The 17280-nt window shown below is 41.0% G+C and overlaps 1 protein-coding gene across 1 annotated transcript in view; it reads right to left on the bottom strand.

Annotated features, from left to right (window-relative positions):
- The window catches only part of LOC113156348 (protocadherin-15-like), a 121763-nt gene that overhangs the window by 90777 nt on the left and 13706 nt on the right, over positions 1-17280 (bottom strand). The window contains exon 2 of the mRNA XM_026351433.1: positions 5243-5393. Coding sequence (XP_026207218.1) covers positions 5243-5369 — 127 coding nt within the window. The 5' untranslated portion in view covers positions 5370-5393. The remainder of the gene's footprint in view (positions 1-5242; positions 5394-17280) is intronic.

The following is a 17280-nucleotide window of genomic DNA, read 5'->3' as shown; positions in this document are numbered from 1 at the left end:
TTGAAGCTGTACTTGACTGCATTCAGTTTGTTTCCATCTGGTCAACATCCGCTTGGCTACCTTTGCCTGAAGTCTAGACTGTGAACGGGTAAACCCAGTGATGGTGAACTCCAAAATATGCTGGTATGATATGTGAACATACTGTGTGGCAATAAAAGCAAAGCAGACACTACCTCAAGAGACATGTGTGATCAGATTTCTGAAAAGAGACCGATCAAGCTGTTTCCACGGCTTGATTGATGACCACAGAATCTCAAAGCGGCACGTTCAAGTAAGGGCAATGGAAACTTTTTATGATGCCACTGTCCAGTCTTGTAAGCCAGGTTGGCGTGAAATAGAAAATAATCCAAGGGAGCAGTAAAAAAGCTGAAGTCTACAACACAATGTGCAGCAAAATCTGAACGAGAATCATCTATTTCACAAGAAGGCAATAAGAATATTGAAGAGTCACGACGTCATATTGTAAATATGTGTATCGTGTGTAACTAACTCATGGTAAGAGAGGGCGTGTAGCCATTAATAGCTTTCTACAGGGTAAGTTAATTACATATTGGGGTTTTAATTATTATGCCTTTTGAGACTATTACTTATTAAAAGCACATCATTAAAGCTTAAATTCAATAGTTAAAACAAGGAGCGGTGCTAGTTGTTTCTTCCATTCATTCAAATCCTGGTTTTCTGCAGCATGGCTCACAATAAATCAATAAAATAAAAACATTTCAACCTTTGTCACTGTATGAACTGGTTGGCTGACAGAGTTGCCTTCTAAAAATATATGGTACAACCTTTCAAACGAGAGATTTGAGAGCTGTTGTAGTAAAGAGGTTGAAATACAGGAGCAGACAGAGAGGTGAAACTGTTTTGTTTTTTTTCTGTCTCTAAAAGTTGTGCCGTGTCCTTTTTAAGCCTCCATCAGCAGATACACCAATCTACGCCTCTCCCTGGGGTGCAATTCCTCTCTGTCTTCTCTCCTCTGCCCAACCAGTCAGACATTCATCCATCACCCATTCATCTATCCATTTCCCCCCATCGCCCCGATCCATTCATCCATGGAAGTCAGAGGAACAGCAGAGGGGACAAAACTGGAGAGGATATAGACCAAGAATCAAAGGGGAGACGCGGAATGGAGTACTGGAAGAGGACTAAAAGAACAAAGAGGCAGTGGATGGAGAGTTTTGTGGATAGTACAGTATGTGAGGACATGAGAGGAGGGGACAGTAGAAGAGAGACAGTGTGACCTTGTGTTAGATTGATATATCTCTGGAGAAAACTGATTGTGGACCTGCTTGCACACAAAAACCACACACACAGAGACACACACGGGCAGGCTCAGCGCTGTGGGGATCAACACTTTGTCACCGTGCTGGCTTATCCATTATCTTGACTCCCTCTTTCTCTCTCTCTCTCTCCCTGTCTCTGTTTCAGGATGTCAGGTCCGTTCTCGACCAGTGCCGGGCTGAACACAGCTGACAGCAGTAGTGGTGGTAATCAGACCACACTTGTGGTGTGAGGACACATGGTAGAAATACATAAACACCCTCCAGAAACCCTGTGACCAGTGCAGTCGGTTACAGGTACATTGTCGGTAGTACATGTATTTGAAAGAGAGAGGTATTAACCTCATGTCTGATAAATAAAGAAAACATGTAGAGTAATATAGCAAAGTTTTAAATGACACAATTTAAAATAAAAAATATGTTTAAAATATATCCTCCTGTTTTCATTGTTCATCGTTTATCATTACTTGTTACAGACTAGATGTGCATCAAAAAACACTTTTTTATAGCAAAATCTATCTCTTCTTTTCTGTACACATGGACATATGGATTGTGGATTGTGGAATTTAAAATCCATTTTGTGTCACAGTTCAAACCCTTGTGGACCTGACTGTATATCCGTCTGCCATCTTCCGGCGGACCACAGTGTCGAAGTTAGCACTGGCCAGCGGGGACTCAAAGAACAGCCACAGTGTGGTGTTACGGATGTTGCAGAAAAGTTGCAGAAGCAAAGGAAGTGGGGAATACACTGCAGAACTATACAAGCCTGTTTCAGAAATGGGGGTATAACAAGGAAGACGACAGAGGCTGAAAGAAATGGTAGATGGAGAAAAAGCACTAAGAGGTACAGAAGACAGAGAAGATAATATAATGCTCAAGTGAGGACAAATGAGAGAGACATTCAACAGCTAAAACCAAAGATAAGCAGTAATAAATATTAAACTCACCTTGAAAACCTCAACTGCACCCACATCAACACCCACACAGACACAGACACACACACTGACATGTGCACATACTGTAATGCACCATATATCTACGGTACCAGCACACCCCACTGGCACAAATGACATTAATGGCGGAGCGGATTTGTCATGAGCCCAGTTGCAAACGTCCCGAGCATATCCTGTCCTCGCCTGTCACACGAGGAGTGGACACGATGTCACGAACATCAGCACGATCTAATAGTGTCTAATACAAGAGGGGAAGCAGTAAATCTCTGGAGCAGTGTGGCAGGTGTTGAACATTATAGACTTCTCCGGTGGTAGTATTTCACTCGCTTGTACAGTGCGTGAATCATATTTCCATGTGATTTGGAAATGATGAATGTTGAAGAAGTTTTTCCATTGGCTGGAAGGCTAAAAGACAAACCTCTGATACCAACCTTAGAATTACCAACCTGCTGCAAAAGATATTCATAGTTTTTGTTTTTCCATGTAGCACCTCCGAATACAGGAGTATGTATTTTGCAGCACTTGCTAGTTGTTTTAAACGTGATATTAAACAGTGGATAGAACAAAGATGAATGAGAATATTTCAGTATCTATTGTGACTTTACCTGTTTATTCCTACTATTTCTCTTAATGCAGAGCGCCCTACACGACTGTGAGCATGACTTCATCCAAAGTGACACTTTGGAATCAATTTGGGAAAGGGCCTTAGTCACGCCAGGGACTGACATTTACATAGAGTCAGGCTCTTTCTCTAGTGCGTCCTGCAGGAAGCTGCAAACACATGATGATTGAGAAAAAGAAGGTTATCTGCTTATATCTGGTGTACTCCTCTCGATTTGGCACATGCTGCCTGTGCTACACGATCACAGGCATGCACTCTTACACACACACACACACACACACACACACCCACACACACACAGGTGCAAAGGAGCACACCCACCGGCATTTAAACTTTAAAGAGCACAGAGATGTGCGCACATCACACTCAATATATGACAACTCGGGCATAACTCTTTTCATGTCTCCCGTCGTGTCTTGTTCACGTTTGCAGCGAAATCACATTCAATTAAAAACAAGCACTGATGCACCGCCCACACGCCGCCGGCTTCAAATGAATTCGTAATCGGATTCGAGTCAAGTACAGGAATTCACCGGAGCAGAGGGGTTTGCATTTCACGCTGCTATTTTCACCGCCATTAACACCAGGTGTTGTTAAGTTCCAATCCCGTGACAATAGGTAGAGTGTTACCAAGCAATTTAAATAATGAGCTTTAAAATATTACAATCTCAATGAGTTTAAAGTTTCCAGAGAAGAAAACATACAGCAGTAAAGGGGTTTGGAGCTGTTCCAGTCCTGATTTGACACATTGTGTGGTCTCTCACTCTGGGATTGAGGCTCATTAAAAATATACTGGTACTCTTGTCACTTGGGAAACAAAAAGTGAGTAAATATAGTCTCTTACCTTGGGACTCAGGCTAATTAAAACATACCAGTGCTCTTGTCAGGTGGGGGTCCAAACAGCTAAAATCAACCACTCCTGGGACTCGAGCTCATTAAAAACAAGCATTCATGTCATGAGGGGACTGAAACTGAGTAAAATTCTGTCTGTCAACGGAAACCCAGGCTCATTAAAACTACTATTTCTGTTATGTGCAGCTCCACAAGAATAACACTTGCAATCCTGCCTTCCAGACCCTGCCAAGAGATTAGGTAACGCAGTTTAAGAGGTGTAACCGAACACAGGTGGACAGTCGTGATGAGGAGAGAAGACGAGAGACAGATGGGTCTGGGGAGATGCGACGTTTCTGCAACGCTCGGAGCAGAATTTGCCGAATTCACAAAATCGCCGCGCGCGCTTTACAGACATGCTTGATGCTTACACATGCTCCCCTTACCTCTGCACGGAAGCGCACACACTCACAGGCGCTCACCTGGCTGCAGCCTCTGTCAGCTAAATGCCAACCAGATAAATCTTGGAGGACTAAAAGTTAAACGGAATATTAATATTCTGACAAATCGAGCAGAAAGTCAAGAGAGTATTATGCTGAGCTCTCCCGTCGGTGATGACTTAATTTCTGCCTTAGCTTGCTTCAGTTTCATTTCAGGGATATGTGAGCTGAGAACATTTTAACAATAAAAAATCCCTGTCATAATTTTACCATTAGCTATTATTATTGCACAATCGTCTTATATTAAGTAGGGAGAGAAAAAACACTGTGACACACCAGGGCACTGAAACTGGGGAAACGAACACAGCTCATAAAACCTTGACTTCCACCTAGTTACATTACACTCATTACACATTACTCGCTAGACTTTTGGTGTGGAGACTATGTGCCAGAGTATATATACATACTCTGTTATTGGATGCAGAGAGACTGTGATGGGCACAAGATCAACTTGGCGTCCGTCTTTGCCAGATCAGTAAGACAAACACATATAAGTGCCATATTTGTACCACCATGTTTTTTTTTTTTTTTAAGCACTATTTATAGTTTGACAGACGTTCTTTTAATTTCCTCATCTTGCTGCACCGCTATCTTCCATGATGATTGTTATTACCTTGCGATTTTGCATGGTGCACTGCGTGAACGCCATCAACTGAAATCAAATCATAAGAGCAGGAGAAGGCTGTGGAAAACGCTATAATAAACAGCAAAACTGAATAAACCGCCTAACCCCCTTTGACAAATTGTGTTGTGCTTGTCTAAACCACACACTACGCATCTTCAATCATCAGCAGATGTCACACGGATCAATAATGAATCAGAAAAACGTTGTGAAACACTGCGGCTGACGGCGCCTGAAGACGAGCCTGAAATCACGTGCGCGGTTGTGACACTGAAGTCATGCTGATAAGAACTGAATGGGCTCTGAATTATAAAACAGGGAGGGGGGGAAAAAAAGATGAAGACAAAGAGAAAAGACAAGGCAAAGACAAAAAGAGTGACTGAGAAGGAGATAGATTACCAGAGGGTGGAGTGGCTACAAAGAGAGACTGACTTTACCTTCTGGATCTTGGGCGAGACAGGTTGATAGCAGCAGCAGATAAAGGACTCCTGTCCCCGTTATACTCGGCCATTTCACCCAGTCCCACAACTGGGGCCTCATTAAGTGCATCCTAACCATCTTCATCACCACGCTTCACCGAGCATCCAGCTGCGTGCAGAAAGGTAAATGAAAAGGAACACATAAACACAGGTCAGTCGCCATCACTCACCTCATTTTTAGCCGTGCAGCATGCAACACGGAAAGCACAGAAACATCTGGTGGCCCCTGGCTGTGCAATTCATAAATAGGAAAATGTGAATTTACAGACTTCCTTACTTTACTGTACCTTACGTTACCTGTGCTCTGGCTTTCAGTGATTAAGATGCGCACATTTACATATCCACAGGGTGACATCTATCACTGAAAGAAACAGCAGCAGTCATAGAGTTTGATGCACTCTGCACTCTACACAATCTGTTCTCGCCCCCTTCCCTTCAGTAGTGTGCTTTCAATGAACATCTACTTTCAAGATTGACTGCTCCCTCCATTACATCCCTGTGGTGAGATGCCCTCACAGTCTAATCTTCAGATGGCATTTAATAACCTATTCATTTTGTGGCTGCACTTCGTGGCTGGCTGTGACACAATCTGAAATCTTTGATCAATCCCTGCGCTCGTGCATCAAAGTAAATGATCGTTTCGCAGGGATTGCCGCCACAATAGAGAGTGCAGAAACCCGTGGATGACGATAGAGAAGGAAATATGTTGTGCAATGTAGCATTCCGGCAGTGTTAAACAATATCTTAGACCTTGCAGTGGAAGATTTGCCACAGCTGATAGGTTAACACAGATATTGTGCAAGATGCTATACAGAAGAGTAGAGAGAAGCTGATGTGTGTGGGGCGTTTGTTTGTGTGTTTTAGGTTGAATTGCATTTTATAGGGAGAACGTGTATAGCTGAAGGGGGAAGAGGAGGTTTTTCAGTCAAAAAGACATTTGTGTACTGTCTGAGTGTGTGCGTGTCTATAAACCGGTCTAGCGATCGCCTGCAGGTGGATGTTTATAGGTGTTATATAGACTTTGAAAAAATGTGATTCATCCAAGAAAAGGCCTGAACGGAGCTGTAGTTGTTTTCTTTCCACACTAGCCTGCTTCACATTCAGAACAAAGATCGCTCACAGTGGCCCCAGCTGGAGGTTAAGGTAGGTGGAGGGCGAGGACGCTTCAGCAGAAGCTGCTTAACCGCGGCTCAGGATGTAGAGCAGGTCATTGTGCTCGGTTGGCAATTTGATCCCCAGCTCCGCCTGTGCACAGCATAGACTGTGTCTTCGAGCAACACGCTGAACCTCAATTTGCCCGAGCGCCTGAAAAAATATCAACTACACCTTCAGCCTTGTGTCCTCAATTTCCCCACAGGAATCAATGAAAATAAAAAATAAAAGAAGAAGAGGGTAAACTTCAGTTAAACTTCTCCACCTCCGCCATCTTTCCAGTCTGTCTGGGTTTTTATGCCTGGGTATAAACTGGTAATAAAACATGCAGTGTAATAATTGAACTGCATTTTTATCTGCTCAAACCAAAGCATTAGCATGTCTGGCTAACTATTACTATACATATATGTGTGTATATATATATATATATATATATATATATATATATATATATATATATATATGTATATATATATATATATATATATATATATATATATATATATATATATATATATATATATATATATATATATATATATATATATGTATATATCCAAATATGCTATATGTTGGAACAAATAATATTAATTTTTATAATATTATTTATAATACTTTATTAGTGTTCAAAGAAATCACTCAAACCAATTTGCATGCAATGCATCGATGCATCACATTGTTTATCCCCAATGATGTCGCCACCTAAAATGAAGTTCACATGGTGGGGACTGCTGTGACAGAGTCAGACTACCACCAGCCGGTCATCTAAATCAAGATGGAGCTGGCTGACAATAAAAATGTAATTGTTATAGTCTAACAAACCCCAGAGGTAACATCTCACAGTCATGGCAGGTTAAGCCAGGACTCTGAAGACTCACAAAGCCAATACCGCTGTGCTGCTCTTAACGGCCCCCAGTAACACAGTATCAGAGGAAGCCTGCAGAGGAAACCGATAGCACCTCTGACATTGCAGAAATGTTCCAATTCTCAACATAGAAGCAGATGTTTTGGTTTTTTATGAAATCCCAGGGACACTGGATGTTTTCACGACTACTTTAGGCCCCAATGTCACACTAACCCTGGTGATGAGTTTTATAAATAAGGTCCTCAGGCAACTAATTTCTTGTTTGTACTGGTAGTCATATTTTAATATTAGCCAGATACCAATGGACACATGAGGAGGAGCTTGGATCATAGTCTGCCAATATATTTAAAACGACCTTTTCTTACTTTTACTTTTACTGTGTATGAGTAACAAACACATGAAGAGAACCTACGACTGAAAGCTCGCATGGTGACATTAATATTACACAGGGTGGACTCCACTAGTGCTTCTTCTATTGCCGTGTCGTGAACTACACACACTACACACCCAGATAACAACCCTTTTATTAAATCTACACCAGTCACACACAAGGTGAAGATAAAGAGAGCCAGGAGTTAGTTAGATTATTATACTATTAGACTTATTATGTTCAAGGAAATTGAGGAGGCTGGAGCTCATTATAAGATCATGTGCAGATAAGTTAAAATGTTATGTAGCTTATGTAATGTTATGTAGCTTCAAAATAGAGTACTGTGTATGTAACATCATGTTTTTCAAAGTCTGTCCTCAATTATTCATTTGCTCTTAATGCCAACTACGTGATTTCAGAGAGAATAATAAGCCAAAAATGATTATTGCCTTTAATCATGCCCATTCTTAAACTGAGCTTAGCTGATTTTGTGCTAGTGCTGGCATTACAGCCCCCGAAAATAGCCTGCCAAAATGTTTTGACGTGTGTCCAGTAAATATAAACAAGTAGACTATCATTGTGCAGTAGACAGTACAGTACAATTCTTGTTTAAAGTCAAAATATCACTGTGCTTTCATCTGTTTATTAGATAGTAACAAAGAGAGTTGCTTGCTACTATGTGCAGTCGTTTTTGACTGACACATACAGTCTTGTAAAAAGCTGATTAGAAACCTTGTAACTTGTAAACAAAACAGGAAAATCCAGTACAAATCTGTAATGTATAAGCTTCTAGTTTTCTACTAGTGGAGTGTTACCTGCCTCCTCTATGTTCTACAGCAGGAGCATTGATATTTGTTACTGTGACTTACCCACATGTAGTAAAAAGGTAACACAGCCAAAGAAAATCAAATCTCTGCCTCATTATTCTTTAAAAGTTGTAATAGATACAACAAAATCTACCTGGGAAAATCAGATTTCCAAATCCCCCACCCTGATTAGGGAAATCTGGTTTTTGCTCTGCTTTATCCTGAAGGGCACTCCAGGGGTTTCTTCCTATTTCCTATCTTCACGGACCTAGGAGTTGCAAAGCTGCTCTTCTAACTGGGGTCTATCCGCCAACCATCTCCTTGAGTTGTGCAATAAGTTCTCTTCTGATCCTCTCCTTATTGAAATAACTAGAAGCTAATTTTCATCTGCAATCCCTTCATGAGGGCTACCAGTGCTATGCAAGTTGATGCAATAACAGATTTACACGCAACAGTAGCAACAGATGTACTATTCAAACGATTTAGTAGTTATCTGTGTATTTAATGCTCACCAGTACAAGCACTACAGCAACTGATGAATATGCAACTTTACATACAGTATGTCAGTGAGTACAGCTCCTCGTCATGTTGCGATCACAATCTGACCCACTTCTGGACCACTATTGTGAGACTGTTTGTGTTGGACGGAGTTGCTGGCTTATGTTTCATTTCCTGGGAAGGTTGACAGAGCAATGTGGCAGATGATAGCAGGCCATGCTGCGTGTGTCAATAACCAGTATGGAGCACACAAGGACTGAAGGCACTTCTCTGCTGATAGAAGTAAAAAAAAAAAAAAAAAAAAGAGGGAAGTTTTATCCCTCCAGAGAGATGAGGAAATATACCCGACAGAGTGAGAGAGAGAGAGAGAGAGACTCACACAAAGGAGGAGAGCATAAAGGAAACATTGAGCTGCAGAGGAAACAGAGATAGGGAGAGAGAATAGACAACAAGAGGAAAGATGGGGCAGAAGGTAAAAAAAAAAAAGCGAGGAAGCGAGAGCAAACACCGACACTATCAGACGGAAAGACAAAGAAAATAAAAGAACGAGACAGAGATTGTGACCTGCACTTTAAAGGCCACTGGTTTCATTGAACATCACCAAACCTCTCATCGATGTGTAGTGATCACAAAGCGGAGGGTGGGGGTGGGGGGAGGGGGGGTGAATTAGAGGCGAGCACCGCCACTGTAGGCTAGAATAGAAGAGAATGAGGCGAAGAGGGAAACAATGGCAATCTGAGGAAGAAGAAAGAGGAGCACGGTGGAGGAAACACAAGCAGACGATGAGGACAAACTTTGGAAAAGGAAGCAGAACTTTGACCATGAAGTGGGGAAAAGAAAACATTGATGGAGAATATGTGTCTGTTAAAAATAGTGAAATAAAGAAGCTGAGTGACAAAAATGAAGACGTAACCCAGAACAATAAGCGAGACTGAGAGATGTGGTGACATGCTGCTTTAAGCTGGTGTTTGTGATCAGTTTCCTGTCATTGCATGTGACTGATAAGACCTTGTTACTGTAATGCAAACCGACTGAGTGCACACGTCTGCAGAAGAAGACAACAAATAAAAAAAATGTTTCCCTTGTACTGTCACAGACGACATCTGTCTGTTTCCCTTTCTGTCAGTTTTGCCTGGATGTGTCGGTGTGTCTGTCTGCTTTGTAGGACGCCGTCTTTCACGGCGCCTCTGCTGCAAAAACAAGACTCGAAATTTTCTTCTTTTGTGTTTTTCGTTCAAGGCAGATGGCTGACAGGCTTACGGAGAGCGATTTGCTAGGTGAGGTTTATCATCTTGCTTGAGAGTGTTTTTTTTTTTTTTTTGCCAGAGAGTCAACTATCACTCTCGGGCTGCGGGACAGTGTGCGATGGAGCCGGGCTGCTGCATGGCACAAACAAAAATGGGCAGATTCACAATATAATTCTCTTTCAATTCCCCTAGACTCTCTCACTTTTTCATTTTTTTGTAAATGGCTCGGGATAGTCAGGATGAGGGAGTGAGAGCCAGGAGTCTGTCAAGTACAAGTAGGCAAGTGAGGCAAGTGTCAAGCTAAACATTTTAAATCAGTTGTGTGCATGCCTTAATGTGATAAACAGCTTATATAATACTGTCAAAATGAAGTGGATGATGCATAGAGGCTAGAGCAAATGTTATTTGCAAATATACACATCAGTGCACACCTGCATTTGGAATTATTCAATTATGTCTAGTTCAATTTTCTGGATAAAAAGGCCATTAAACCAGGTTTGTAGCGTGCTAATTAATGACAAAATCTACCCCACTTGGCAGGATCAGAGAGTGCCGACACATCCGCACACTCGCACACACACACATACTCAAACAAACACACACACACACACACACACACACACACACAGTTTGTGTTGACCAGGCTGTCCAATAAGCTAATGGTTGGGCACTTTGCTCGTCTTGTTCTGCCAATCTCACTGAGTGTCGCACAGACAGTCAACGCCTGTGAGTGTGAAGAGGAGGCATCCAAAAACACAACAATTTCACTGATTGCACACAAGCGCAGAAACAGAAAAAAACAAGAAAACAAACAAAAAAAAAAAGCATGAGGAGGAGAAAAATAGCAAGCGAGGGATCGGAGGTGAAGAAACCGTGTTGACAATTGATTGCGTCACTTTGTGAAGTTGGATGCTAGCTCTCTGTGTCTTCATTTGTATTAATATGAGGTATTATTCAAACAAAGATAATTAATTTCCAAAAGAAGGTTTGCTGAGTTAAGCATTTAAACACATCTCGCTTTTCTGATTACAGTATCTCATCATTAAGTTTGCAGGTTCTCTCCTTCTACGTTGCCGCGTTCGTCTGCTCTCGTGTCGTAATTTGAATCATTTTCAACAGCTCTTGAGAGCAGCATTAAAGCCAGAATACTAAGTGGCAACATTACTCCGCTCTGCGTTCGTGTCAACAAAAATGACACTTGTTACAGTTATGTTACCTCAAGTGTTACCAAGCAAATGAAGCAATTTGTGGGATTTGCTCGCATCTGCCTCAAAGGATTTTTTCTTTTATAAATGTAATCAGTCTGTTTCTGCCGAGCACTTGGACGCCTACGATGAAGCAAAGTGTGGTGTTAATAGAAGCATTGATGAGCTGTTCAACCCCACAAACTGAAATAAAAATACAAGGGAAGCAAGCCCCAAAACTAGAAAGCAAGAAGGGGGAAGAAAGTGTGACAGTGTGAAAAGAATGATTGGATGAACTGTGGATGATCAAGAAGGAGTGAGAAAACAAAATATACCAGTCATATCACATATTTGATTATTCTAAGCAAATATGCAATAAAGCAGTAAAAAGCACTGAGGTGTAAATATGTGTTTTGTTTTTTTCTGGTATTCGTACGCTTCTGAATTTCGCTTTGTTTAATACTCATGGCGTTAAACGATTTGAATTCAAAGCAAGAGTGAGAAAGAGAGTTTTAATTATCAGAGAGAGTCTCACACACACACACACACACACACACACACACACACAGAGAGGGAAGTCAGGTCAGTTGAGGACAGCTGAAGCTTCTCCAATGAATTAGCTCCACTTAAAAGAACTGTAGCCAGAAATCCAGCAAAGTATGCTTTGTCATGTATTCTAAGGTGTGGTCGTTTACTAGTTGAACTATTGAGGCCGTTTAATCGTATCAATCCCTCTATCATGTTAATGTCTGTTAAGTGAGAGCAGCTCCAGCTCCAGCCTGACTGGATGGGAGATGTATGAAAACTTACAGCACATTTGAATTCAAGTTTTGCTGGGAATCAAAACACAAATCCTATAGAAATCCGGGCTTCGCTTCTTTTGAGAGTGCATGGATGGAAAATACACTCAAGGTTCTGTGCTGGCATCTTAAGAAATACTTGAGAAGGCAAAAGAAGTAAAGATGTTGAGAGCGTCCAGGTGCTGGACTCCTGCCTCCATGTGTAGTGCAGCAAGTGTCTATGTCACGAGCATCTTTTACCTAATAAGCAGCACTGCAAAGCGTCCTCATGGTTTACTATTATGGATAGTGGCTCCTAGTATTCTGCGTTTCTTGATCTCTCATGAAATTCACAGCATGATCATAATATTTTAGGTCAAAATCCAGTTTTATAGATGAAAAATACATTTTAAAGCTGCTACAGTAAATATTTATGTATAATGGATTAAATGCCTACTTGGATCAGGCCACTTATAAACAGACCCACACAGAATTTACCACCTCACACTGCCGATCAACCCTGTTGATGCATATGTTTCATATCTTCTTTTACTGCTTGGCACTTCTTAATTACAAGATAGAAGTGATAACACAGGAAAAAAATAAAGATGGGAGTAGGGCGGTGAAAGCATAAAGAAAAGCACGGCACAATTTGCCACTGGAGAGGAGACAGTTCAATTTTCTCAATTAGATTAGAAGCTGGCATTTCATATGAAAATCAATAGTTTCATGTTGTCTTTCTAGACAATGGCCCAATTGAGGCACAGGAAGTTCCTTTGTCGTCTTTAGTTATATATATTTAGCTTCATAAAGTGAACACGCGACTAGAGAAAGGTTTGTTTTGTTTTTCTAGAGGCTTCAGCTCCCAGCCTGAACTCTGGTCACTGACTTTTCAGTGCTTCTCTAAGCCACTTGTTGGAGTAATCCCAGGAGTGGAATCTTTTTTAGAACATAATTGGCTTGTCTTTGGAAATCTTCTTCTCTATCACAAATCCTCCTTTGTTGGTTAACATTTTTTTTAATGAAGGTGGATGTTGTTTAGATCTTGTCCCTTTGTCCCCATCTCACATCTTTTTTTTTTTTTTTTGTGGATCTTCTTGTCCTGCTTCTTGTTTTGGTGATTCAATATAAGACACAATGTAGTCTGTCTGTGTGTGTGTGTGTGTGTGTGTGTGTGTGTGTATATGTATTTATGTACATGTACATAGATATACGATCGCTCACTTGGTTGAGGGTGTACTGACAAGTCACCATCCATATGTGAAGGAGTGAATAATGAGGCATGCCCGGTGGTTAACATTAACAGATGGTGCTGCCACTGGTGACCATGGTTGATCAGTCAAGACAGCCTTCACCTCGGTGCACCTGCAATTATTTCACGGTCACATACAGTAGTCGTATAGGCGGTAATAAATCTCGCATCTCATTTCGAGCGGTTGATTTCACCCCTCATGTAGTGGCAGCTCCAATTTCAATTTGTCTGGAAAATCTCCAGCTAACAATGAGTGAGCTTGTAGCTGTCACTCTACGGAGCGGGACACACTCATGGGCGTGCAATAGCTGTCCCACTGAGTGTTAGGTCCAAGAGTTGTGTTCCAAAAACACCCTGCCCACCAAAGATTAAACTAACATCTACAGCTTGGTTGCAGGTATTGCTGCCTGTCAATTTTCTTTTTGACCAATAAATTAACCTTCACTTTTGCTTTCAATTGTAAGAGATCAATATTTGCAAGGTCAACTATGCAGTCTCTGGCAGGGCAAATGCATTCTAGTGTTGCTATTGGATGATAACCTGAGGTTCATTTTTGGACAATATGTTGGCAAAGCAACTGGTTTCTCTGTGAACACTGTGTACGATTCTGTCTGGACACTTTTTTAGTGACGGGTTTGAAGAGAAAAACAGACATTTCCAGACCTGTCACCATATTTTCCACTGCTTTAAAAATTGGTAGAAAACTCAAACACATGCAGCAAGTGGTGCATCTGTGTGCTGAATAGACCAGCAGGGGTGTTCACACTGACATCTAAGGGAAGGAAACTACTGTCAGTCATTTCTTCCTGGACATGCGTGTGGAATGACATCTGTCATTGACAGAAAACATCTAGTGATGGGCTGGAGTTTTGAGGCAAAAGAAAAACCCCTCTGTTCACATTGTCATTTCTGAGTTCAGAGGTTTTCCATGAAATGTATTTTAAATGTCTAATTTAAATTACAGGAATAGCTCAGGAATGCAACATTGCACTTGCATGAAGTTAGATTAGAGTTAATGCTAACTACTACCTGCTCTCTCAAATCTTGGTGAAGTTCCTTTATACAAATGTCAGAATTAAAAATGTCTGACTTCTGTCAGTCTACTGAACTAATTCTTTCCCCCACTATGCAGCTCTGACATACTGCCCCCTAGAACAGGCATCAGGGCTTGGACGCAGCTCACAACTGCCAACACCACTTAAAGGTTGTCACCATAGTTTGGCCACAAAGCTCCTGATCCAATCTTTTAAAGGACACCTGTCGGCACGCACAGGGCTAACGCACAAAGCTCCCCTTTAAAGACTTCAGCAATTATTTAAAAAAACAAAATAATGAATGAATAAATAAATGAACAAAGCTTGAATTCGTGATTTGGTGAGCACAGCTGAAACCCACCAGAGATGGCAGCTCTCGTAGAGTTTGTTTTGGTTTGATCATGATGTGATAGATGATGAGTAAAAAAGTAAAAGAGACTTTAACATCTAAAAGTCAAGATATAGTCATTTGGACATTTTGTTTCCTAGCAATCACCTCATCAACAGTAATGCGAGAACACCGCTGCCTCCCAGAACATTAACAACAAACGCCCCGTCTTCAATTAATGTCTTCCAAATGTGAAACAGCTAAAACACGTTGAGAGACAGACTAGATTTAGATCTGGCTCTTCGAGTTCACGGCCAATCTAAGAAACAGCAATAAAGCAACAGTTCAAAACACTTCAAACCCGACAGCGTGGTTAAAGTTTCATGGCAGCAGGGAGAACGTAGAATGGAAAGGGAGCGAAACATACTGGAAGAATAATGGATGAAGTGGGAAAATTACTGCAGCTGCTCTTATAGTTTTCTTTCTTGGGGTATTAGTGATTTTACATGGTGGGGAAACAGACAAAACAGTTCAACAAAGTACATGACAGAAGAGAAAAGAAAAAAGAGGAACTGATAAAAAGACTAACATTACCACTCACAATGCTTATTTAGTCTAATTAACTTATCTAGGCACCTTCTTGGCAGATGTGGATCCAACAGCCTTTTGTCACAGTGATTTTTTTTTTGTTATATTGTCTGCGTGTGTGTTTTAGAGGAGTTTGTAACAATTGAAGACACGCTTTTGTGTTTCACAACAATATTGCACGTGGTGCAAAACTGTTTTTCCCTGCTTCCATGCAGGACATCATGTGCAGTATTTGCTTTGTATTTTTCTTGAGCAGTAGCTTTTGGAGATATGCCACCTCTCCCAGAACATCCAGAACTCGCCTGCAACACTGATAGCAATTCCCTGATGCCTAAAAATGATAGGTAATATCCACACAAATAGGATATTTCCTCTCTTCTTGTCATAAACGGAGCTGTTGTGTGTTAAGGAAGTTACATTTTGTCTTGTTGACAGCCTGCCATCGGCAGCTCTGGCGTGAGGTGTTCAGGGACAGGCCAGAGCGTAGGTCAAACTTGTGCATAAGGATCTACTGTAGGTTGCTGTGTGTTAGAGTATTAAATAACAGGGCTAAGAGTAAATAGATGGGCTGGTGCTTTTCTGAAAGTCTACCATATTTATCCACAGCACTGTTTTTAGCCAAATGCTAATGTAAACATGCTAACACACGTCCAAAGACAAACATGCTGATGTTAATTTTTCATCTCAGTTTATCTGATTCATAACTCATCCATCAAATAGTTGTTCAGGTCTGCTAAAACAATACAATCTAGAGACTACACAGCTGATTTTGAAGTAGTTTCACATTATATTTGGCGAAATAACTCATTGTTAGGGGAGAAATGTGAACATTCAAGTTACAATACCTGACATCTAAAGTGGACTTAAACACTTTTTTTCCTGTAAGGCAAAGATAAGTCTCATCAGTGGGCTCTAAGCCTTATCTTTCCCCCTAAAGGTTGTTCACTGACCCAAGAAAATCCTCAACCTCAATTCACACATAACATCCACACTATTACCACCTGAGCTGTTTCAAATGCTGATACAATCCCCTGGTAAATTTCAGAATAGCCGTCCGTGCTCTTATATGCCTTACTGATGCTTAGGAATGTCTAGTTTTGGTTACAAATCAGTAACTGCATTAATATTTTGTTGTTTTATATGTGGATTACGATGCTAGTATGTTTGAACAATAGATAATTTTTAAAATGTAAACACATTACACCATATATTTTAATGAAATTACATTTTATATAGGGGAAGGAAACATCAACTACATCTAATTTCCGAGATAATATTTTATAATTTTATATAAAACCTGACCAAGACAATCTTGTAGTTGGAAAAGAAACTTTTATATTAATTGTCAACTCAGTCACAAACGTAATTCAGTTGCTGTTACGTTCCATACAAAACACATTTGTGTTTGCCGTTTCGTTTTGTAGAAATGTACAGCTCCTGTCTGTAGCATTACAGCGTATACAATGGACACAGATACGAGAGTGATGTCGGTCGTCTCATCAAACTCCACCTACTTCTACACAGTAACAAATAGTATTGATAAAGTCCAGCATGTTCCCAAAAGCCGCCGAGAAAGTTAGTAAAACTGGGAGCGTGAAACTATTTTAAGCCTCCACTGTTCCAGTTTGAACTTTTCTGGAACAAAATTTTGTTGCTGAGCAATATTTAGCCAAGTAGACTGCTTGGTGTGAGGGGAGAGCGATTGAAAGACGTGGAGAGAAGGAGGGAGAGAGTGAGAGATAGAGGAATCAGTTAGATGCCAAGAGCTGTGAGTTGACCCTGATTAAATGCCTGCCTTAACTCACTGGGACCACTGATAAGACCACTCTGGGCGGCATGCATGTTACGTGTGTGTGTGTGTGTGTGTGTGTGTGTGTGTGCGCTCAGGAGCCA

The sequence above is a fragment of the Anabas testudineus genome, chromosome 19, assembly GCF_900324465.2.
Source record: "Anabas testudineus chromosome 19, fAnaTes1.2, whole genome shotgun sequence".
Lineage (NCBI taxonomy): Eukaryota > Metazoa > Chordata > Actinopteri > Anabantiformes > Anabantidae > Anabas > Anabas testudineus.
This window is presented reverse-complemented; position numbering and strand designations above follow the sequence as displayed.